Source organism: Salvelinus sp. IW2-2015, linkage group LG8 (genome assembly GCF_002910315.2).
Source record: "Salvelinus sp. IW2-2015 linkage group LG8, ASM291031v2, whole genome shotgun sequence".
Lineage (NCBI taxonomy): Eukaryota > Metazoa > Chordata > Actinopteri > Salmoniformes > Salmonidae > Salvelinus > Salvelinus sp. IW2-2015.
In genome coordinates this window covers 5,283,720-5,308,318 of record NC_036848.1, presented here as the reverse complement: position 1 = coordinate 5,308,318, position 24,599 = coordinate 5,283,720, and the positions used below count along the sequence as shown (strand labels likewise).

The 24,599-nt window shown below is 42.6% G+C and overlaps 2 protein-coding genes and 1 long non-coding RNA gene across 8 annotated transcripts; 1 reads left to right on the top strand and 2 right to left on the bottom strand.

The window, feature by feature from the left end:
* Window positions 1–274: 274 nt before the first annotated feature.
* On the bottom strand, window positions 275–2,383 carry LOC139028123 (uncharacterized). 2 transcript variants are annotated; one of them, XR_011480289.1, is made up of 9 exons: window positions 2,108–2,202; window positions 1,957–2,018; window positions 1,789–1,875; window positions 1,660–1,701; window positions 1,416–1,590; window positions 1,298–1,334; window positions 651–1,200; window positions 467–582; window positions 275–370 (listed from the first exon to the last, which is right to left on the bottom strand). It is a non-coding gene; the product is annotated as an uncharacterized lncRNA (long non-coding RNA). The 2 variants fall into 2 exon arrangements; XR_011480288.1 differs by lacking the exon at window positions 275–370 and adding an exon at window positions 2,369–2,383 and having other exon boundaries at window positions 377–582; window positions 2,108–2,281.
* Window positions 2,384–3,220: 837 nt separating this feature from the next.
* On the bottom strand, window positions 3,221–7,063 carry tmem129 (transmembrane protein 129, E3 ubiquitin protein ligase). Of its 3 annotated transcripts, none has more exons than XM_023992240.2 (5): window positions 6,968–7,063; window positions 6,041–6,130; window positions 5,312–5,786; window positions 4,931–5,090; window positions 3,221–4,373 (listed from the first exon to the last, which is right to left on the bottom strand). In XM_023992240.2, exons 3-5 carry the CDS (start codon window positions 5,776–5,778, stop codon window positions 4,125–4,127), a joined length of 876 nt encoding a protein of 291 aa, XP_023848008.1. In that variant the 5' UTR covers window positions 5,779–5,786; window positions 6,041–6,130; window positions 6,968–7,063; the 3' UTR covers window positions 3,221–4,124. The 3 variants fall into 3 exon arrangements, with proteins under 3 accessions (XP_023848008.1, XP_023848009.1, XP_023848007.1); XM_023992241.1 differs by lacking the exon at window positions 6,968–7,063 and adding an exon at window positions 6,912–6,930; XM_023992239.2 differs by lacking the exon at window positions 6,968–7,063 and having other exon boundaries at window positions 6,041–6,401.
* A 10,831-nt stretch (window positions 7,064–17,894) lies between these two features.
* Window positions 17,895–24,599, top strand: atoh8 (atonal bHLH transcription factor 8). Of its 3 annotated transcripts, XM_023992238.2 has the most exons (4): window positions 17,962–18,095; window positions 18,252–18,934; window positions 19,891–20,082; window positions 24,512–24,599. In XM_023992238.2, exons 2-4 carry the CDS (start codon window positions 18,254–18,256, stop codon window positions 24,515–24,517), a joined length of 879 nt encoding a protein of 292 aa, XP_023848006.1. In that variant the 5' UTR covers window positions 17,962–18,095; window positions 18,252–18,253; the 3' UTR covers window positions 24,518–24,599. The 3 variants fall into 3 exon arrangements, with proteins under 3 accessions (XP_023848005.1, XP_070300806.1, XP_023848006.1); XM_023992237.2 differs by having other exon boundaries at window positions 17,895–18,934; XM_070444705.1 differs by lacking the exon at window positions 24,512–24,599 and adding an exon at window positions 23,489–23,761 and having other exon boundaries at window positions 17,895–18,934.

Genomic DNA, 24,599 nt, shown 5'->3' with positions numbered 1-24,599 from the left:
GAAAGCGTGCCTTCAGGAGGCCAAAGGTCATTTCAACTCTGGCCCTGGTCCTGGCATGGGCATGGTTGTAGGCCTGCTGTGCTTCCTGGGGGTCTGTGAAAGGTGTCAGGAGAAAAGGCTGGCAGCCATACCCCCTGTCTCCCAGCAACACACCAAGAGAATTCACCGTCAACACAAATCTCATCATTACTACCTCATAAACACAGTGATATTCTTGACACAGCCATGATGGTTATAAATAGGGGTTGTGTGGCTTACCTTGTGTATAGGCACTGATAGATTTCAGAGGCCCGAAAGATTCTGGAGTCATGGACTGAGCCAGGCCATTTTCCACAACATTGCTGATCACACAGTCAGCATTGCAGACCATCTGAAATCATAAGATGAGGAATATTACACCAATCAATGCACATCACTGGCAATGCAGAGTGTTCGTCAATGGACAATATCAAAAAGTTATGTTCACCTGAACATTAATGCTGTGAAAGGATTTCCTATTCACAAAATCGGCCTCATGGGCACCTGAGGGGGCTTTTATCCTTATGTGTGTGCAGTCCACTGCACCAATGACATTGGGGAAACCTGTCACACAAAGTAATGAGTATCCTACTATGTGTTAACAGTTGTCCTGAATTTGTAGATCCTCTTACCTGCAATCCTATAGAACTCCTCTTTGATGTCACAGAGTCTTCTGTGGCCAGGGAAGGAGATGAAGACATCTGCTAATGCTTTGATAGCCAGACACACACTCCTTATTGTGCGGCAAATTGTGGCCTTGTTCAGCTGTTCTGCATCCCCACTGAGTACAGGAAGGCTCCACTAGCAAAAAGCGCAAGGCCACACAAACCATTTGCTCCACACTCAGTGCATGGCTCCGTGCAGTGCGGTGCTTAATCCTGGGACCCAGTAGTCTGCATAGATACCTGATGCCATCTGCAGAAAACCTGTATCTTTCATATAGATGGTCATCAGGGAAGGCCAGTGGGTCCAACCGTCCCTGAAGACCCTTTCTCGCCTGAAGGCTCTCCTCAGCACAAGTGCTTCTTCATCCACCACATCTCGCACGAATGGGCATGCCATTGTCAGAGCAGAAAGGAACACACAATTTTGGGCCTTCATATAGGCTAGTGGCCACCTGGTGCTGGGGGGGTGGGCAAAAGAGGGCGATGCCTTATAACGATGACTTGGTTGTACTGATTGCTGGGAAAATAAATAAAAACTTAGAAAGATGCCACCGTCCTGTGTGCTCACAATAAGAGCTCATATGTCATGGCTCACTTGACTTTACGAGAATTACCTAATTTTTATTTTTGAGCTGTGTCATCTTCTTGGAGCTGGGGGGAGGAAAGAAAAAATAATGATTAATACATTTGTGTTACAGTTAGCATACAGTGTACATTGAAGGCATATCTCACCTCCCTCTCAAGTTTTTTTATTTCAAGGTCCAGTTTCCTAATTGTCCTCTTTTTTATTTCGGACTCCAGTGCAAGATTTTCCATCTTTTTCTTCTTGTACTGAAGTGTCTATGTCTGCCAGTTCTATTTGGCGCCGGAGGTGGTTGCCATACAACTTTCTGATAGCTTGTGAGCTCTGTGAACACAATACAATTAGCGCAGCTGGAATTTGGCAGGATGTGGTGTCCTTTATATTAATACGCACTATGTTGCCAGGCTGGTTTTCCCACTGTATAGCATCTGGGTCCTGTAAAAGAAATTAGATTTTTTGATTTAGATGAGGACTCCTCACCATTGTAGAGTAAATAGTACTTTCACAGTCTTAACATGATACCTCATGCCTTCTGGAATCCAGAGAGATGGTCTCCTCCTCATCATCGTCTCCATCATGTGCTGTTGCTGCTGCACTGGGGCCTTCACCCTATCACTTTAATCGGATTCATATTGAAGCTAGTAGACAAGACATGCCAGGCCTACAGTATACCTTTGATGGAGTACTCACTGGATCAGCATCGTCTGGTGCTTGTGCTGGTGGCTCTAACAGGAACACAGTGCTGCCAGACACTGCAAGGCAATAGGTAAACCAAAGTCAACAGTCCAAATTGATTCAATATGAATGTGGTTGTATCCCATGTAGAGATGGAAGGACATACCTTGAATGAAGCGGGTGGCATCTTGGGAGGAACCTATGCTCGTCTCTTCCCCCAGGGATCCCCTCTAAGACGGGCCTGCCTTTATTTAGCTCCAAGGCCATGTCCTCTGCTGGGGCAAGGTCAGCCTTTGTGACCCACCACCCGTGCCTTGTCTGTGGGTATTCTTTTTCACTGCTAAAACAGTACAGACAATGTGTGAGCAGGCACCTTCTGGGTACAATATATGCTTGTGCTTTGTTAAATATTAGTCAGGGACCATACCATTCTGCAGAATGTTCTGTGTATTGATTTTGACCTGCTGCCATGTCCGTTTTGGCCCGTTCATGTTTAATCTACACACACACACACACACACACACATTTAATGGAGTCACACTGCAAAAAATTACTTGGTATTTTTGTCTTGTTTTCAGTAAAAATATCAAAAATTGATCATAGCTTTATACAGTGTGATGGAGTTACTTTACACAATTTCACTCTATATCTGCAGTGCATTTCAATTAAAAATTTAACCGTTTCATAATTACAGTACAACTGCATTTTTGAGATGTGAATTAAATATTTGAATTGTAATTGTGATGTTTCAGCGGAGCGGTGAGTGTGTAATTTTGCACTACTTACGCATTCAGGCGGTCTGCAATACTTTGCCACGTTTTTCTCTTTGCTTTATCACTGTGGCGGTGTTGCCTTTCTTCTTAATTATATCTTTTACCTCCTCGTATGCCTCCATGAGGATTTGTGCTTCCGACGGGGAAAAGTACGCGGCTCTAGTTGCCATGGTAAATCAGTTAATCTGTGATCTGTGGCGGGGTCTATTTGAGTGAGCCGTGAGCGCGCACCTATCCAGGATTGGTTTCACCTGGCTTAATGAATCCGTGTCTGCTCATCCTGGCTTGGTTTTTTTCCCCTTTGTGGGGGGGGCCCAAAACCAAATTTAAAAAGCCTGGAACGCACATGTTTTGGCTTCATTGAGCTCAGCTGAGTCATTTATCCCGGATGTCTTAATTCTACTTTTGTGCAACAGGCCCCAGGTCAGGTTAGTTAATTGTCTGTTGACAAATCCTCATTGAAATGTGGTATCACGCAGTGGACATTCAGCAACAAACAAAACAAATAGAGGGTAGTATTATTTTAATAAAGGTAACATAATTGTGAAATTAGGTAAATGGCAATTTTATATACCATGTACCACATCAGATTTCCCCATTTCATCAACTGACTACTTAATTTAATATATTTTCATAGCCCTAATTGACAAAATTCCGTAATTGCATAACAGACCAATGAAAGACTGATAACACAAAGGTAAACAAAATGTTTCCATTACAGCACCCTTGAAAAAGAGACAGTAAAACAGAGTAAAGATATGTTGTGCCGTACTGTCCAGATCCTACTACATTTTGCCCCATTTGAGTCTCATCAGAACGATCAACTGGAAGATGTTGAAAACCACACAAGGTAATAACTCAAGGGGCAGACAAACATTTAGGCATAAGTGACTCAGCGATATGACGTAGGTGCACAAAGTACACAGCATAGTGGGTTGATTTCCACAACAACTACGAGCATTGACTCGCGAGGCTAAACTTCACAGCTGTTTTGGTCCGTACCTACCACTCTAACAGTGTGACACGAACACATGCACAGATACTGTGCGAGTCTTGCATCTCGCTCATCGCAATATCTTTGGTGATGCTCATGGCAACGTCATTTTGCTGAGACTAAATTTAACCTCTACTTAGCAATCTACTCAGCTTCAAAGCTCAAAGTTCATGTTGTAGCCATATTGTGCAGGGGAAAATATTTGATCAAATCAAAATCATGAAGAGCAAAGTTGGAACAAAACTACAATATGCCAAGGTTTCCCATAGCAGAGTAATGGCACTAATGATGCAATAGAGACAAGGCACAATTAGAAAAGTAATCACAAGGGTAATCTGATGCACATCGCACCAAGCCACCAGCAGATTCCTATGCATATCTTTAGAATTGACTGAGAAGAAAACAGTATTGAGTGATCAGGGGACAATGCAGACATCCAGGATGCAGAACTTGGCCCTACAGGTGGGGCAAGGCACTCTGTTGCCCAACCAGGTCTCAGGTTTCTGCTGGTCCTGGCGGCTGGCAAACCATTTGCCCATACAAGTGAGACACCACATGGGTCTACAGTAGCACTGCTGGCACTCTCCTTCACCTTCCTCCTGGCATAGCCGTAACAGTTTGGTGTTGGCGGGCACCTGCATGCAACCAATGCAGGACTCCAGCTCCTAAGAACAGAGGCAGAGAAATATTGGGCATGATATTTCTAGTTTCTACTACACTGAGCAGAACACATTTTTTCAGTACCATTATCAAGCATGTTGGGAGAATTCATTTAAAGGTAGACTCAGCAAAATGATGTCACGAGCAACACCGGATATTGAGGTGAGCGCTTTGCTCTCACATAGTCAAAGGGGGATACCAAGTCAGTTGTACAACAATGCCTTCAACTGAAATGTGTCTTCCGCATTTAACCCAACCCCTCTGAATCAGAGAGGTGCGGGTGGCTGCCTTAATCGACATCCACGTCTTCGCCGCCCAAGGAACAGTGGGTTAACTGCCTTGCTCAGGGGCAGAACAGATGTTTACCTTGTCAGCTCGGGGATACGATCTAGCAACCTTTCGGGAATTGGCCCAACGCTCTAACCACTAGGCTACCACACACAGTATGTGCACAGGTTCACTTCACGCTGTGTCATTTACTTTCTGCATCATATCGCTGAGTCTACCTTTAATGTTGAATACATTAAATTGTTCACCCATAGACAATATAACATGGATGCACCTGTCCGCTTGTCAGCTGGTAGACTTGGTTCATTTCCACCTGGGATTTGAATGTTTCCAAGAAGAGGTCACTCATAGTCTGGTGAATGACCACGTTGGCAGCGTTCCTGATTGGTGCATGCAGCTTCTCTCGCAGTTCTGCATATTCTGTTGAATTGAGCCTACGCAGGTGCATAATTCAGAACTGAGTATTTCACATACATAGTACAACAGCATTATGCATCAGAAAAACAATATTTGCATTAAACAGGTGTTACGATGGGAAAGAAATATGGTAGTTCTATTTAAGGTTTTGAAAGGGGTTGGCGTTTACGGTTTACTTCTCAAATGAGCTGACAAGACAACAGCAAGCTTAGCCTATAGCTCGTGTTAGCTACTGTACCTTATGTCAAAGGGCTTGACGCTGGGGTTGATGCTAGCGACCCGGAGTGTCAGGATCTGAACAGGAGTGGCTGAGTCAGGGGAGAGCTGGTGTTGCCTTGAGTCTGTGACTGTCAAGTGAGTGTCTTGCTGCAGTGCAATATGTACATAATAGGTAGTGACCTTCATGATCCAGGTGTCAGTGATGAGAACCCTTGCACCAGGAGCACCCGTTGCAAACTTGTCAATGCGGCGAAATTCTGTGTTGACAGAGGAGGCAACTGCCCCCCAGCCGGACTGGGGCAATGCATGGGCTTTAAGGTTCTGTGATATTGGATGATTTCCCCATTTGTGCCGAGACCAGTAGATGACGAGCACCCAGCTAAAGAGCTGAAGAGCCAGTGACAATGTGAAGAAAGCCCTCCAGCCATCACTTATTAAGTGAACATAGGCCAGATACTTTTCTGGAGCAGCTATGCACATTCCCATGTAGTACCCTGTTGGATACGGAACAGAAAGTTTGCCTAAATGTCAATAGACTTGACGTTTGAATGATGTGGCTAGCTACTAGCTAGGCAGAATTATCACAGATAAAAGAGACTAGCTATACTATAGTAAAAAAATAAAACTATTCAATCAGTTAGTATGAATGATCACTTGACAGGACAGTGATCAATGTGGGTATTGCATGTCATTAGCTATTTTTCACTAGGCCCCTGGCAGCTAGTTATCTGCTAGCTAAGTGACTTACCAAGTGGCAAAGTTGAATGAACTAGTAAAGTGACGCTCGTTCTCCTCACATGATATTGAATGAAACCAATATCTTCACTTCCAAGCCATCCTGAAAACAGATTTTGCACGGTGAAACCAGCTGATCGAAATTCATTTGGAGTGAATACAAAGCAAAACGCTAATACTATGTAGGCTAAAGAAAACGTTACTTCTGGCCGATCCATGTTACCAATGTATTTATATCTAGTGAAGTTAACAGTCTAGCTAATTTTATTAACACATTAGCTAGCTAGAACTGAATAGGAAGAAACCAGAACAAAAAATGACAACATCCTGTGCCACGACTTTCGCTATCCCCTGAATTTTCAAAATAAAAGTCAGGTGCTGCAGTCCAAACAAGTTATTTCTACTACCCTTTCATTTAGGGGAATCCCCGTTGAAACCGGATGCAGTTTGATTTCCATCTTAAGTAAAGGTCCAATTCACTAACTTTGCCCCCTCGGTCCTCGATTTAGCTCAAGGGAACGAGTGACGAATTTAGACCAGTTGTGTTTGATATGACCCACAATTCAATGCAAACTGTAGTTAAGCGTCATACTCCGGTGACCGCGAAGTGTCACATTTAATAAACGTAGTCCATTATATATAATCTATATATACTTGTGTTCCCTTATGTACTTTCTGTATTGATTTGTTGTTAATAAAAAATAAAAAACATTTAATCAACGTAGCTAGCTTTTAGGAATACTAAAATGCATTGGAATAAGTGACCAAACTAAAAAACTAGCTAGCCAGCTATGGGTAACTGTAGCTAGCTGCCTGACACGAGTGCTAGCTAGCTACGTTAGCTTGCTAGGTACATTCATAGCTTTAAGTTGGTTGTTTTTAACCTCAACTTCCAAGATTTCCACCAAGGACTTTGCATCTGATCATCACTCTCCCTTACTTTAAGGGCTCCCTAGTGGTGCAGTGATCTACGGCACTGCATCCCAGTGCAAGAGGCGTCGCTGCAGTCCCTGGTTTGAATCCAGGCTGCATCACATCCGGCTGTGATTGGGAGTCCCATAGGGCGGCGCACAATTGGCCCAGCGTTGGCCGGGGTAGACTGTCGTTGTAAATAAGAATTTGTTCTTAATGCCTAGTTAAATAAAGCTTAATTTTTTAATAATTGCTTGGGCGAGGGACAAATCGGACGTGACGATGTAAAACGTTATTCTAGGGCTGAGGGTTTAGCGCTGACAACCATGAGTTTGAACGGCAGCTTGTGTGTCGCAACAAACTTCTGTGCATTTTATGGCACACTACAAACCAAAAAGGTGTACTGGGTTGAAAAAACCAAGGTAAAATAAAACCCATATGTGATAGGGAAAACTAACTTAATCAACCCCCAAAAAAACAAAAAAAACACATTGACAAAACAAAAACTCCTCCTTCTTCCTTCAAATCTCCATATCTTCCTTCTCAGGCTCTATGACTTGAGAGGGTGGTACGGCTTGTGACAGTACTCCATGCAACTCCTCTGCCGAGAAGTCTTTCAGAGCCAGGAACCGTTCCGCCGCATCCACAATATCTATTTTCCTGGACTTTCTCTCCACCTTGGCAGTGCCATTAATCACCATAGCTATAAATACCACAAAGTCTACCTGCTTAACCTTGAACATATCTGGGTCCTGCTGTTGAAGGGCAACCCCTGCAGCCTTCAGTGAAGGCCTATCCACCACCATGGACTCTTCAGGAGAACCATTTGAACCCTCAACCCTTTTAACAGGCGCTGCATATGAAATGCTCTGAACAGCCCTGACTTTGGACACCTCATTCTCTTTCACCCTTGTTGGGCATTCCAAAGACATAGCTTCATGGTTCTCACCACAATTGCAACATGTCACATTTTCATCACTTTTAAAACACATGATATGATCTTTTCCACAACTTGAACATCTCGGCTTCTCCATTCTGCAAACACTTGAAACATGTCCAAAAGCTTTACAATGATGGTCTTGGAACACATGTTCTGGCTTGGTAGTTTATATATCCCAAATGCACTTGAGTAGGGAGAGACTCCATATTAAAAAACACAAGAACAGATAGTCTACACTTTTTCTTCATTCACCACACGATTCATCCAACGAGCATCATTCACTCCAGGAATATTTTTCATGACTGCAAGATATTACCCCCTTGAGGAATGCCCTGTTCCGAAGAGGCACACATGACACATCAAACTTCTCAAATCGGGTGAGAGGCAACACGCTCCCTCTGAGCCTCAGAACAAAAAATCTAAACAAACCCGCCTCTCGTGATCCTCACAGCCTTCACTTTACCCAGCACTCTCTCCACCAGTTTGGATATATCAAATGGATTCTTTAAAATTGGTAATCCAATCAGCTGCTTTTTGAGTAGTTCATTCTCAAGTAAATTTCCCAACCACGTGAGCCTTATCAGGTTATTTTGTTGAGTATAGTCAACCTATCACTGCAGCAGTAGCATTATAAATTAGCAAAACCAAACCAAGAACCAATCTGCGTTCATAAACGTTATGGTGAATAAATATTGTAGTGACCCTTCTGGGGTAGGGTGGGCAGACCACGGGCCTGAGTAGGTCACTCCTACTAAGGCCAACTTTGAGTGGTTAATATCCCCGAATTAGTGTGGATATAACCAGTGGGGAGAGCCCCATTTGGCTATCTCGTGATTATCTCTCTGGGGAGATTCTTCCCGCTGGACTGTGAGTTACGGTATGGCTAGTTAGGTTGTTTTGTGCAGCTCCCCATTACCTTGTGCAGTGTAACATTAAAACGGCTGTTGTTGGCATTAACTATGATTCTCTCTCCATTCGTTTGTTATTTAAGCTAGTAAAACCCCGTAAACGCCACAATATATTCTTTCAGTATGTAAAATGAAAAATAATGTATTTTTAAAAAGGTAATCTCATGGTCAAAAAAGTGAGACAGAATAGCCTACTTTAAGTTTATTACAACCTCTGTCTGCCAAGTGGTCTTGACCTTTATGACACTTTGTAATGCTGGTTCAAGATCCACTCCTGTTCATCAATAGTCCAATAAAAGATAATCCAGTGTAATGTGACAAAGTAACAGTTAATATAGTATTTGTTGGAAAGAGGAAAACAAATTAACAACACAGATGTGCCTCCAAATGAGTATGATGAAAACTATATTTTAACTGTAGGATCCTTACAAAAAAACGATGAATTACCTCACCAGAGCAGCACAGCAACAGTGTCAGCTGGAAATATTTACTCTTGAGACCTGGTGGCGGCCTGGCGTCAGCCAGGGCAGAGTACATGCCAGAGGAATTTAATATCAGGAGGAAGCAGCAGCAGGTCGCTCAGCAGCTGGCACTCTGCCCAGGAACAACTGGAGGCCTTTGGGTTAAAAAGAAAATAAAGAAGAGCCCAAGCCTGTTTGGATCTCTTTACTCCCGAAAATGTTTATAACATTAAAGCCTGTCTATATATAAGGTCACTGCCTACATTTTTTATGTATTAAATAGTTATCTTGGATTACATGAAAGGCTGTATTTGTTCAAAATCTTTTTTGGACTTCTGTGTGTGTACCAACCAACTGATCTATTTCGTAATACCTTCAAATATGGCAGAAAGGGCCTACATGAGAGTGACTTCCGGACAAGATAAACACCTTCTTCGCCCGCTTTGAGGATAACACAGAGACACCGACGCAGCCCGCTACCAAGGACTGTGGACTCTCCTTCTCTGTGGCCGATGTAAGACATTTAAGCGTGTTAACTGTCGCAAGGCTGCCAGCCCAGATGGCATCCCTAGCCACATACTCAAAGCATGCACTGACCAGCTGGCTGAAGTGTTTACGGACATATTCAATCTCACCCTATCCCAGTCTGCTGTCCCCACTTGCTTCAAGATGTCCACCATTGTTCCTGTACCCAAGAAACAAAGGTAACTGAACTAAATGACTAGCGCCCCCTAGCACTCACTTCTGTCATCATGAAATGCTTTGAGAGGCTAGTTAAGGATCATATCACCTCTACCTTACCTGACACCCTAGACCCACTTCAATTTGCTTACCGCCTCAATAGATCCACAGACGATGCAATCACCATCGCACTGCACACTGCCCTATCCCAGCTGAACAAGAGGAATACCTATGTAAGAATGCTGTTCATTGACTATAGCTCAGTATTCAACACCATAGTACCATACAACTCATCAATAAGCTCGGGGCCCTGGGTCTGAACCCTGCCCTGTGCAACTGGGTCCTGGACTTCTTGAAGGGCCTCCCCCAGGTGGGGAAGGTAGGAAACAACACCCCCACTTCGCTGATCCTCAACACAGGGGCCCCACAAGGGTGCGTGCTCAGCCCCTTCCTGTACTCCCTATTCACCCATGACAGTAGTAGACCTGATTACCAACAATGACGAGACAGCCTACAGGGAGGAGGTGAGGGCCCTGGGAGTGTGGTGTCAGGAAAATAACCTCTCACTCAATGTCGACAAAACAAAGGAGCTGATCTTGGACTTCAGGAAACAGCAGAGGGAGCACGCCCCTATCCACATCGATGGAACCGCAGTGGAGCAGGTGGAAATCTTCAAGTTTCTCGGCGTACACATCACTGACGATCTGAAATGGTCCACCCACACAGACAGTGTGGTGAAGAAGGCACAAGAGCGCCTCTTCAATATCAGGAGGCTCAAGAAATTTGGCTTGGCACCTTAAACCCTGACAAACTTTTACAGATGCATAATTGAGAGCATCCTGTCGGGCTGTATCACCGCCTGGTACGCCAACTGCACGCTCTCCAGAGGGTGATGCGGTCTGCCCAACTACCTGACCCCCAGGACACCTACAGCACCCGATGTCACAGGAAGGCCAAAAAGATAATCACGGACAACAACCACCCGAGCCACTGCCTGGTCACCCCGCTTTCATCCAGAAGGCGAGATCAGTACAGGTGCATCAAAGCTGGAACCGAAAGACTGAAAAACAGCTTCTATCTCAAGGCCATGTTAAATAGCCATCAATAGGTGGCTTCCACTCAGTTACGTAACCCTGCACCTTAGAGGCTGCTGCCCTATATACATAGACTTGAAATCACTGGCCACTTTAATAATGGAACACTAGTCACTTTAATAATGTTTACATATTTTTACCTTACTCATCTCATATGTTTATACTGTATTCTATTCTACTGTATTTTAGTTTATGCCACTCATCCTAATATTTATATATTCCTTAATTCCATTATTTTACTTTTAGGTTTGTGTGTATTGTGTGTATTGTTGTGAATTGTTAGATATTACCGCACTGTTATAGCTAGAAACACAAGCATTTCGCTACACCCGCAATAACATCTGCTAAACATGTGTATGTGACCAATAAAATTTGATTTGTTTGTGTTCTTCTGCAGTAGGTGGCAGCATTGTACTAACTTCTTCCATAGTACTTAAAGTAAAGGTTCACCCATTTTGAATGTTCCATTGTTTTTGTGCATCTCTGAGCGATGTTCTACCTATTCCCTGGGTCATTTCATGTTTTCATGTGTATCTGAGCTATTGCCGTTCAAGCAGGCAAAAATTAGGTGGGTATAACATACACTACATTACCAAAAGTATGTGGACACATGTTCATCGAACATCTCATTACAAATCATGGGCATTATTAATATGGAGTTTTTATTTTATTTATTTATTTCACCATTATTTAACCAGGTGGGCCAGTTGAGAACAAGTTCTCATTTACAACTGCGACCTGGCCAAGATAAAGCAAAGCAGTGCGACAAAAACAACAACACAGTTACAAACAAACGTACAGTCAATAACACAATAGAAAATTATATGTACAGTGTGTGCAAATGTAGAAGAGTAGGGAGGTAAGGCAATAAATAGGCCATAGAGGTGAAATAATTACAATTTGGTATTAACACTGGAGTGATAGATGTGCAGATGATGATGTGCAAGTTGAGATACTGGGGTGCAACAGAGCAAGAGGATAAATAACAATATGGGGATGAGGTAGTTGGGTGTGCTATTTACAGATCGGCTGTGTACAGGTACAGTGATCGGTAAGCTGCTCTGACAGCTGATGCTTAAAGTTAGAGAGGGAGATATAAGACTCCAACTTCAGTGATTTTTGCAATTCATTCCAGTCACTGGCAGAGAACTGGAAGGAAAGGCGGCCAAAGGAAGTGTTGGCTTTGGGGATGACCAGTGAAATATACCTGCTGGAGCGCGTGCTACAGGTGAGTGTTGCTATGGTGACCAGTGCGCTGAGATAAGGCAGGGATTTACCTAGCAAAGACTTATAGATGACCTGGAGCCAGTGGGTTTAGCGACGAATATGTAGTGAGGGCCAGCCAACGAGAGCATACAGGTCGAAGGGGTGGGTAGTATAGGGGGCTTTGGTGACAAAACAGATGGCACTGTGATAGACTACATCCAGTTTGCAGAGTAGTGTTGGAGGCTATTTTGTAAATGACATCACCGAAGTCAAGGATCGGTAGGATAGTCAGGTTTACGAGGGTATGTTTGGCAGCATGAGGGAAGGGCGGCTTTGTTTCCGAAATAGGAAGCCGATTCTAGATTTAATTTTGGACTGGAGATGCTTAATGTGAGTCTGGAAGGAGAGTTCACAGTCTAACCAGACACCTAGGTATTTGTAGTTGTCCACATATTCTAAGTCAGAACCGTCCAGAGTAGTGATGCTAGTCGGGCGGGCGGGTGCGGGAAACAATCGGTTGAAGAGCATGCATTTAGTTTTACTAGCATTTAAAACCAGTTGGAGGCCACGGAAGGAGTGTTGTATAGCATTGAATCTTGTTTAGAGGTTTGTTAACACAGTGTCCAAAGAAGGGCCAGATGTATACAGAATGGTGTCGTCTGCGTATAGGTGGATCAGAGAATCACCAGCAGCAAGAGCGACATCATTGATATATACAGAGAAAAGAGTCGGCCCAAGAATTGAACCCTGTGGCACCCCCATAGAGACTGCCAGAGGTCCGGACAACAGGCCCTCCGATTTGACACACTGAACTCTATCTGAGAAGTAGTTGGTGAACCAGGCGAGGCAGTCATTTGAGAAACCAAGGCTATTGAGTCTGCCGATAAGAATGCGGTGATTGACAGAGTCGAAAGCCTTGGCCAGGTCGATGAAGACGGCTGCACAGTACTATCTTTTAATGATGGCGGTTATGATATCGTTTAGGACCTTGAGCGTGGCTGAGGTGCACCCATGACCAGCTCGGAAACCAGATTGCATAGTGGAGAAGGTACGGTGGGATTCGAAATGGTCGGTGATCTGTTTGTTAACTTGGCTTTCGAAGATTTTAGAAAGGTAGGGCAGGATGGCTATAGGTCTATAACAGTTTGGGTCTGGAGTGTCTCCCCCTTCGAAGAGGGGGATGACCGCGGCAGCTTTCCAATCTTTGGGGATCTCAGACGATACGAAAGAGAGATTGAACAGGCTAGTAATAGGGGTTGCAACAATTTTGGTGGATAATTTAAGAAAGAGAGGGTCCAGATTGTCTAGCCCGGCTGATTTGTAGGGATCCAGATTTTGCAGCTCTTTCAGAACATCAGCTGTCTGGATTTGGGTGAAGGAGAAACGGGAGGGGTTTGGGCAAGCTGCTGCAGGGGGTGCTGAGCTGTTGGCCGGGGTAGGGGTAGCCAGGTGGAAAGCATGGCCAGCTGTAGAAAAATGCTTATTGAAATGATTGATTATTGTAGATTTATCGGTGGTGAAAGTGTTTCAGTGCAGTGGGCAGCTGGGAGGAGGTGCTCTTATTCTCCATGGACTTTACAGTGTCCCAAAACTTTTTGGAATTAGTGCTACAGGATGCAAATTTCTGTTTGAAAAAGCTAGCCTTAGCTTTCCTAACTGACTGAGTATATTGGTTCCTGACTTCCCTGAAAAGTTGCATATCGCGGGGGCTATTCAATGCTAATGCAGAACGCCACAGGATGTTTTTGTGCTGGTCAAGGGCAGTCAAGTCTGGAGTGAACCAAGGGCTATATCTGTTGTTAGTTCTAAATTTTTTGAACGGGGCATGCTTATTTAAGATGGCGAGGAAAGCATTTTTAAAGAGCAACCAGGCATCCTCTACTGACGGGATGAGGTCAATATCCTTCCAGGATACCCAGGCCAGGTCGATTAGAAAGGCCTGCTTGCTGAAGTGTTTTAGGGTGCGTTTGACAGTGATGAGGGGTGGTTTGACCGCGGACCCATCACGCACGCAGGCAATGAGGCAGTGATCGCTGAGATCCTGGTTGAAGAAAACAGAGGTGTATTTAGAGGGCAAGTTGGTCAGGATGATATCTAAGAGGGTGCCCATGGTTACATATATAGGGTTGTACCTGGTAGGTTCCTTAATAATTTGTGTAAGATTGAGGGCATCTAGCTTAGATTGTAGGATGGCCGGGGTGTTAAGCATATCCCAGTTTAGGTCACCTAACAGTACGAACTCTGAAGATAGATGCGGGGCAATAAATTCACATATGGTATCCAGGGCACAGCTGGGGGCTAAAGGGGGTCTATAACAAGCAGCAACTGTGAGAGACTTGTTTCTGGAAAGGTGGATTCTTAAAAGTAGAAGCTTGAATTGTTTAGGCACAGACCTGGATAGTATGACAAAACTCTGCAGGCTATCTCTACAGTAGATTGCAACTCCGCCCCCTTTGGCAGTTCTATCTTGCGGGAAGATGTTATAGTTAGGGATGGACATTTCAGGATTTTTGGTGGCCTTCCTAAGCCATGATTCAGACACGGCTAGTACATCTGGGTTGACGGAGTGTGCTAAAGCAGTGAATAAAACAAACTTAGGGAGGAGGCTTCGAATGTTAACATGCATGAAACCAAGGCTTTTACGGTTACAGAAGTCAACAAATGAGTGCCTGGGGAACGGGAGTGGTGCTGGGGGCTGCAGGGCCTGGGTTAACCTCTACATCACCAGAGGAACAGAGGAGGAGTAGGATAAGGGTACGGCTAAAGGCTATAAGAACTGGTCGTCTAGTGCGTTAGATTCAAGGCATAATGTACAGACAAGGGTATGGTAGGATGTGAGTACAGTGGAGGTAAACCTAGGCATTGAGTGACGATGAGAGAGGTTTTGTCTCTAGAGGCACCAGTTAAGCCAGGTGAGATCACCGCATGTGTGGGTGGTGGAACAAAAGGGCTATCTAAGGCATATTGGGCAGGGCTAGGGGCTCTACAGTGAAATAAGACAATAATCACTAACCAAAACAGCAATAGAGAAGGCATATTGACATTAGGGAGAGGCATGTGTAGCCGAGTGATCATAGGGTCCAATGAGTAGCACTAGATGAGTCAGGGAGCCAATTCTGTAGTCGCTGCTACGCTAGGCGAGCTGGAGACACAGAGATTCAGACAGCTAGCGGGCCGGGGATAGCAGATGGGCATCCGGCGATGTCGCAACGGAAGAGCCTATTGAGACCACCTTGGCCGGTTACATCGGCAGACCAGTCGTGATGGATTGGCGGGGCTCTGTGTCGGCAGTAAAGGGTTCAGGTCAATTGGCAAAAGAGGTATTGTAGCCCAAGAATTGGCTGGTTGACCTCTTTGGCTAGCCGGGAGATGGGCCTAGCACGAGGCTAGCTCCAGGCTAACTGGTGCTTGCTTCGGGACAGAGAGACGTTAGCCAGGAGTAGCCACTCGGATAGCAGCTAGCTAGCTGCGATGATCCGGTGTAAAGGTAAAGGACGGGACAAGACAAAGACACACGTCCGACTGCTACGCCATCTTGGAAGACCCATGAGTTGGTCTCTCCTTTGCTGCTATAACAACCTCCACTCTTCTAGGAAGGCTTTCCACTAGATGTTGGAACATTGCTGCAGGGACTTGATTCCATTCAGCCACAAGAGCATTAGTGAAGTTGTGTACTGATGTTGGGTGATTAGTCGATGTTCCAATTCATTCCAAAGGTGTTCGATGGGGTTGAGGTCAGGGCTCTGTGCAGGCCAGTCAAGTTCGTCCACACCGATCTAGACAAATCATTTTTGTATGGACCTCGCTTTGTGCACAGGGTCATTGTCATGCTGAAACAGGAAAGGGCCTTCCCCAAACTGTTGCCACAAAGTTGGAAGCACAGAATCGTCTAGAATATCATTATGCTGTAGCGCTGAGATTTCCCTTCACTGGAACTAAAGGGCCTGGCCCGAACCATGAAAAACAGCCCCAGACCATTATTCCTCCTCCACCAAACTTTACAGTTGGTACTATGCATTTGGACAGGTAGCGTTCTCATGGCATCTGCCAAACCCAGATTTGTCCGTCAGACTGCCAGATGGTGAAGCATGATTCATCACTCCAGAGAACGCATTTCCACTGCTCCAGAGTCCAATGCTTGGCACCACTCCAGCCGACACTTGGCATTGTGCATGGTGATCTTAGGCTTGTGTGTGGCTGTTTGGCCATGGAAACCCATTTCATGAAGCTCCCGACAAAGCTCCCGACGTTGCTTCCAGAGGTAGTTTGGACCTTGGTTGTAAGTGTTGTAACCGAGGACAGGTGATTTTTACGCACTACAAGCATCAGCACTCGGTGGTCCCGTTCTGTGAGCTTGTATGGCCTACCACTTTGCGGCTGAGCCGTTGTTGCTCCTATATGTTTCCACTTCACAATAACAGCACTCACAGTTGACCAGGACAGCTCTAGCAGGGCAAACATTTGAGGAACTGACTTGTTAGAAAGAAAAGCATTGTTTGGCTCTGTCCTCGATTTTATACACCTGTCAGCAACGGGTGTGGCTGAAATAGCTAAATCCACTCATTTGAAGGGGTGTCCACATACTTTTGTATATATAGTGTTACAATGGAGGCTGCTCATAAAAATGTCTTGAACGCAGCGAACGGAATGTCATCAAACCATGTGTTTGATAGTTTATGATTGCGATAAAGCCACTCTCACTACACTTGAGGTTAATAAGAATACGACTTTCAGATCGCGAAAACCTCTATCATACATGTCAGGTGTCAATACTGGCCGATGTCATAACGCGGGAGGTTGACTTCTCTCGAATGAGCCATTGGCCATATTTTTTGCGATATTCCTACCACGACGAATTTGTAATTTAACAGAGGATCTAACACATTTATCCCCTCTGTGTGCCTCATCAGTCCAGGGTGCATTGCATTACCTTTGCGAATGTCAGACTACATTCGACGAGGAACATATATCTGCAGGTTGAACATGGTGAGATTGTAGTCCACTAAATTGACAGTGCAGTTTGTTTAGGCGATTTTAGAGCTAACTAGCTACTGATATTGACTTTGGTATTATTTTGTAGCTACGTTTGCTAGCCAGCTTGCCAGCCCATAGAGAGAGCATTGCATTGTGGGTTTTGTAGTCGATTTTGCTACAACAGATCTCCACAACCATTTTTTGCTACTAAACTTATTATAACGACAAAATGAAAAATGTGTTCACGTTAGTGTTATGTAACACTGTAAATTATAGGTATGAGTGGTTTTGGGTGGATTTTTCCTGGACTGTCCCCCGTTGTCTGCCCTGTTCCAAAAACTATCTTTGCTATCTAGACACATCAAAAGGTCTAGGTTACACTGTTAGCGGTTACCATGTGCACCATAGTGCACTTAACTACAAATTTTGCTTGCTAAATGAAGACCAAAAATAATATGATGGGTATGCTCCCCAGCTCTAGGAGGCCTATAGCCTAGACCTAAGTTGTAAGGCATACAGATTGTGATATAATAATAATCAAAAAACGTGTTATTATACTGAATTTATGACGATAAATATTGAAATGCAATTATAATTGTCCTTCTGTTGGCCTGTCCATAAAAGTCACCAAGTAGCCATGCGCGTAATCAGTGGTCTAATATGTTATTACGCACGGCGAGAGATATTTTGGGCGGTCTCTCGCTGTAGGCGGCGTGGCGACTTATCTCACCGACAAGGGCTTCTATGTAAACTGAGGCAAAACTAAAACAGATGAAACTCAGAGCACATTCACAAAAAATGCTGCCAATTTTGATGGCTCCAGAAGACGCGGAATCCACGGGAGAAACACGCGCCTGCACATGCGGTCTATTCTTTATTTGTGTTATTTAAAGTAAGCTTGTCGATGCTTGTAATCAGAGTGCTGCATTGCATAGTGATTTGTCCGGCTATATTTTATTGATTAAGTTACAATATAATATTATTATACTTTTGCACGATATTGTTTAAGGCAGTGCTGTCGGTTTTCAATAGTGCCTTTTTTGTGTAGAAATGAGGAATCCACATCTACTCAGCGATGGCTGGAAGACAATCAATTCAAAGGATTCAACTGGGAATAAAAAGTTTAAACGGAAAGGTCGGGACCCCAAACGTGTCACCAGTGACGAAGTCAAACATTTCCAATATGATTCAATAATGGACGACGATTCTATGGGGGAACTGATGGAAGAGACATGTAGAAACATTGTCCAAAAAAGACTACAGGACCCTGGTTCAGTTCTATCTGTGGAGGAATCCATTATTTCATCTGGAAACCCGAATACTGCTCTTGACATGAGGATAAATGCTTCACCATCAACAGTTACTGGGAAGCTCCCATCATCACAGTCACAGCCTTTATCCGAGTCAACAGCGACAAGCAGAGACTCTTTTCTCAGCACATTCCCGCATGTTACAAGTTATGGCCATCAACAGTCATTTGGGACTGATCACACATTACAGTCCCGGATCGTCCTGTGCCAGCGCTCCGAGAAGTCCCTCTCCTCAGCCTCTCAGACAGCCTACATCAATAGCAACGACCCGGTTGAATCGCCAAAGAAACGGCTAGGAGAAACGTCTGGCGTCGTCACTGAGATCAAAGCCGTTCAGCAGACACGGAGGCTACTGGCGAATGCCAGAGAGAGGACCCGGGTGCATACCATCAGTGCAGCCTTTGAGGCGCTGAGAAAGCAGGTATTAACACTGAATTCACTAAACAAACAATCCGTACAATGTCGCCTCTTGTTCAAAATGTGATGTTCATGCTGAACTCAGTGTAACTTGTTGCACTTAAGTGCCCATTTCAGTATGCCACTGTATGGAGATATGGAAATTATGAAAATAACTGTGAATGTCATCATAATATATCCTACTTGAGTATGAATGTAGGCTAATATATCCCACTTGAGTATAAATTGTAAGGCCCCTTCTATAGATAATTTATTAAATTAATTTTACTGTCAACAATTTACAATTTGGTATTATTGACATTATGTTCAAAATATGTGCTCAGTTTGCTACATTAAAGATATGAGAAAGAACAGTCTGTAAGACAGGTCAGTCCAAACAGTTAAATTGTCACTCTGATTCTTATTCTGTTCTACATACACAATTATTTGTCTGGCCCCCCCAAAAACATGTTCCCCTTCTGTAGCCCTATGTAATAGTCTATTCATGTCATTTATATGCAATCAAAATATCAGTGCAAATCATATCCACATGACACCTCTCACAATGACAGAAAAATATGTCAAATGCATATGAAACAGGGAACAGGCTTCTTAATGACAAAGCTCTTCACACTCCAGGTACTCCAGTAGGTCTGAAACTAGTAGGTGTACTATGAAATATCAATGTCAACTACAACTAACTCTTAGTTGACCAAAACCAACATGGAATATCTATCCTTTGAAAACAAATCAGGGAAGTTGTTGTGAACCAATTTTACTGGGTCATGTCATCACCAGCTGTTTTGGCACTTAGAAAGATATGGTGGAAAACTGTCACATGACACCAACTGACACCAGCAATAGTATCTAAAGAGCATGTATACCGTAGCTTAACTGAAAACTTCCTCAACTTGGTTCTACCATCCTCTCATATCAGTATGATGGGCCTCCTTAACCTAACCAAACTTTAACCCTATACAGGTGCCCTGCTACTCCTATGGACAGAAGTTGTCAAAGCTGGCTATATTAAGAATCGCCTGTAACTACATCCTGTCGCTAGCTCAGCTGGCAGACCTGGACTACACCCCAGATCACGGCAACATGAGCTTCAGAGAGTGCGTGGAGCAGTGCACCCGCACCCTGCAGGCCGAGGGACGCTCCAAGAAGAGAAAGGTAAATTGGATCTATGGAAGGGGGAGGGGGGGGGGGGGGGGTGCAGTATTTAGGCTACTGTCCGACGACGGTCTGGCCTGAGATTTTATCCTGTGCATGTCTTTGGCTGAAGGCCTCATGTTGCAATGACTAGGTGGGGTGAGACATTGACATGGAAATGGACTCCTGCAAGTGAAAAGTATTCAAGCACACGTTTGGAGACATTGCTAAAGCATTGCAATACGTTTGCTTTAAAGTTAAAGGCTATCAAAAGAAGAGCATGGCCTCTGAGGCATCAGTAGTTACAGAGAGGGAATGGAAAGCCAAGTCAAAGCCAGCTTCTCCTTCAAACGTGTTTATTGCAATATAGCATATCAATAACATGAAACATATTTCAGTTGATTCAACTATGCTTATAAACAAGGCCGTTGATAAAGAGCAACAGGTGACCATACAAAGCCAATTAAATAATTGGTCACGGATATTTGACTTTAAAATAAAGCTAAATTAATGGAGCTTTTCTTTCTGCTCGTTTAACATCCTTCCTCCTACGCTGTCATGTCACATACTAACAAATCTATCAGACATTTTAGAAGGACTGGTAAATTGATAACATCATAGCATTGAAAACTTAGCAGAATGGCATTATTGATTTATTTTATTTGACATTTTGCAGGATGAAATCTCTTGACATGCATTCTCGTTTTCAAGTGTCCAAATCAAAAAATAACTAAACAAACTAACAACACTTAGTCACAAGAATAATATGGCAACTACTGTCTAATAATAATAACAATTAAATAATAAGAATTAAAATAAAACAACTAACATTAACAGTATAAAAAGGTTGTTGTACAAATACTAATAGGCCTACAACTAATACAATATACTGCTACACCTACTTATAGAACTAATAAAACTACTGCTACAACTGCTACTACAACTAATAAAACTACTGCTACAACTACTAATACAACTAATACAACTACAAATACAACAAATAAAACTACTGCTACAACTACTAATAAAACGATAAAAACTACTGCTACAAACTACTAATACAAACTAATAAAACTACTGCTACCAAACTACTGCTACAACTAATAAAACTACTGCTACAACTACTAAAACTACAAATTACAACTAATAAAACTACTGCTACAACTACTAATACAACTACTAAAACTACAAATACAACTAATAAAACTATTGCTACTACAACTAATAAAACTACTGCTACAACTACAACAACTACAAATACAACTAATAAAACTACTGCTACAATACTAATAAAACAAATAAAACTACTGCTACAACTACAACTACTAAAACTACTAATACAACTAATAAAACTACTGCTACAACACTAATGCAACTAATAAAACTACTGCTACAACTACTAATACAACTAATAAAACTACTGCTACAACTACAATACAACTAATAAAACTACTAATACAACTAATAAAACTACTGCTACAACTACTAATACAACTAATAAACTACTGCTACAACTATAATACAACTAATAAAACTACTAATACAACTAATAAAACTACTAATACAAAAACTAATACAACTAATAAAACTACTAATACAACGAATAAAACTACTGCACAACTACTAATACAACTACTAAAACTACAAATACAACTAATAAAACTACTGCTACAACTACTAATACAACTAATAAAACTACTGCACAACTACTAATACAACTACTAAAACTACTACTACAACTAATAAAACTACTAATACAACTAATAAAACTACTGCTACAACTACTAATACAACTAATTAAAACTACTGCTACAACTACTAATACAACTAATAAAACTACTATACAACTAATAAAACCTACTGCTTCAAATACTAATAAAACTACTGCTACAACTACTAATACAACTAATAAAACTGCTGCTACAACTACTAATACAACTAATAAAACACTAATACAACTACAAATACGACTAATTAAAACTACGGAATACAACTACTAATACAACTAATAAAACTACTATTAGAACGAATAAAACTACTGCTGCAACTACTAATACAACTAATAAAACTAAGTAACTATAATATATGCATTCATATTTACAAATATCTTCACATGGTGATGTTTCTATTAGTTAAAACACAAACAGTTTGATTTTAATGCCCTGATTTCTATAGGTCAATTATTCCAGTCAGTTGGGTATTTGTATCCGAAAGATAACCTGCTGCGTAAGTTCCCCTAACCTGCTAGTCAAAACCGGCAGATCTGCCCTATCTACTAATGATATACAGCGAAAACTTCCCTTTGACTGATCAGGAAGCTGCAAATAGAAAAACATGGGGCAGTGTGACAGACAGAGGGATGGTATTTCTAACAAAAACGACAACAAAAGAGGGAAGAATACACTCTCTCCAATTAAGACGGGCATTCCTTTGCCTACTAAGGATCCCATTAAATTAAATCATCATCAACTCGTTTTTGAAAGGGAACTGGGTGTTTTGCCAGTTTTTTGTCCAGAACAGAATAAAAAGTGCCCCTGATGAATAAAAGGGGTGATTGATGCCTTTGTGTTTTATGACACTGGGAGTCATGTAAACTGAGGCTGAACTTCCTCCAGCTCTCTTCTGGATCCACACATCTCCATGGCCTCTCTATAAATCAACAAGGTTTTTAATGCATGGATGAGACCCAAGTATGGAGAACGTTCATTTACACATTAACTTCTTCACACTGATCTATCAATTACTGTCCTTCCAGTTCTTCATCTGTCTCGTCAGTCCTCTCCTCCCCCAGTTCTTCAAACTGTCCCATCAGTCCTCTCCTCCTCCCAGTTCTTCATCTGTCCCCTGTCAGTCCTCTCCTCTGTCACCCTCTCATCCATCCCCCTTTTCCTCCCATCTTTCATGGTGAAACAACATTATAAATGAATATAATTGAATCTATAATTGTGTAGTTATATAAAGGTTAAATTAAATAATTTAATCTACATTTTAAACACACATTTAGTCATATCTGTAATTTAATGTTTTAAATGTCATTTAGCAACTCTTCACCTATTGCCAAAACTCATAACATAACATAGTAACATCACACAATAGGTTGATTACCCTGAACGTAAAAACTGTAAACAAGTTGTATTTCCCTTAAAATAACTATTGTAATCTATACATTTTGTAAATTGCAAATTACATCAAAGTTGATGCAAACATTTAAACACTTTTCTTAAAGATAAAAAAACTTGTCTAAAATAACATAATGATGAATTAGGTGTTTGTTCATAGATTACATATCCAACATAATTACACACATACAACTTTTCCCTGCACTCCCAGTTCTCTGCTCCCTCTAGGTCTCTCTCCCTCACTGGGAGCTAATGTGTTTCCCTAGCATAAAGCACATTCAATAGCTGAGCGGTTGTTTTCCTGGCAGTCCCAGACACCAGATGTTCGTAACGCTAGTTGGGAAGTCCTGCTGGCGCCACTCAGGGCAGAGGGCAGGGTGAAGGCACGCGAGCTGGGGCCCAGAGAACTCACTCGCTACAGGAATTGGCACATTCCCCAGTGCGGTACTGGCACATTCCCCAGTTCTCCCCTGGCCATCTGTTCCAAAAAAACACTTTGAAAAAAAAAATACACTGATCATCACTCTCTCAGGATACAGCACTGAGCAGCAGCTGTTACAGAGGCCGGGGGAAAAGAGGGAGGGAGAGAGAGGGAGGGGGAGAGAGGGGTGGGCTCTGTGAAAGAAAGAAATCCCTTTGTCAGAGAGAGCCAGTGAGTCTAAGGGGAAACTTTCGAGGGGATAAAAAAACTTTTTCCCAATGCATACTTATTAAAGACATTTAGAAGTTATTCCTGCGCTTGCTTAAAGCCCTGCACTCTGCTCTGAATGCACTTATTGTCTACTTGTTGGAACTCTTTTCAATAACATTTCAAATCTAGCACTTAATACTTTATATTTCAAATTTTATCACATGCAAACTGGAAGACCTATTTTCAGAAGTATTTGGAAAACAAATGAATTGAAATGGAATCAGAGAGTTTTAAAAGTCAAGTCTTCAACAAACAAACTGACAGCATCAAGTCATAAACAAATGTTACAATTCCCTACCATGTGTTAAAGATGGGGAAGAAGGATCTGTCTCTTTTGTAGACACATTAAGGAAAATGTTTTGGTTGGTTTGCATCCAACGCTAAAGAGAGGGAGAAAGAATGTTGTTGTGTCCCACTCAGTTGTACGCTGCATCTGATCTGACCAAGCAGTTCCTTTACTGGTATGGGTTATATTCTTCTACCCCTTGTATTTACATAGACAACTCTGCACCTATGAAGTCATGGGATATGCATGCTTTATTTTTACAGTTCTATTTGTATTCATCTCACCACCTCTTGATATGCACCCACAGGAGATTGTGTTTTCAATGCCTGATACATTCTTTTATGTCTTTTATAGGAGTAAAATTCTCACAGCATCGGTGGCGTGAGCCAGACTTTATAACAAGGCCCTTGAACAAAAGAAACTCTTTCCAGCTCTGTTATTG

What these genes read in the sequence shown, in the direction of transcription:
- atoh8 (XM_070444705.1), top strand. Translation starts at nt 18,254, where the DNA reads ATGAGGAATCCACATCTACTCAGCGATGGCTGGAAGACAATCAATTCA. An exon ending in TTGAGGCGCTGAGAAAGCAG is followed by an intron (nt 18,935 to 19,890) that starts GTATTAACACTG and finishes AACCCTATACAG; the next exon opens with GTGCCCTGCTACTCCTATGG. An exon ending in GACGCTCCAAGAAGAGAAAG is followed by an intron (nt 20,083 to 23,488) that starts GTAAATTGGATC and finishes TTTTCCTGGCAG; the next exon opens with TCCCAGACACCAGATGTTCG.
- tmem129 (XM_023992239.2), bottom strand. Translation starts at nt 6,245, where the DNA reads ATGGATCGGCCAGAAGTAACGTTTTCTTTAGCCTACATAGTATTAGCG. An exon ending in TCATTCAACTTTGCCACTTG is followed by an intron (nt 5,787 to 6,040) that starts GTAAGTCACTTA and finishes CGTATCCAACAG; the next exon opens with GGTACTACATGGGAATGTGC. An exon ending in ACCAGCTGACAAGCGGACAG is followed by an intron (nt 4,374 to 4,930) that starts GTGCATCCATGT and finishes CTCTGTTCTTAG; the next exon opens with GAGCTGGAGTCCTGCATTGG.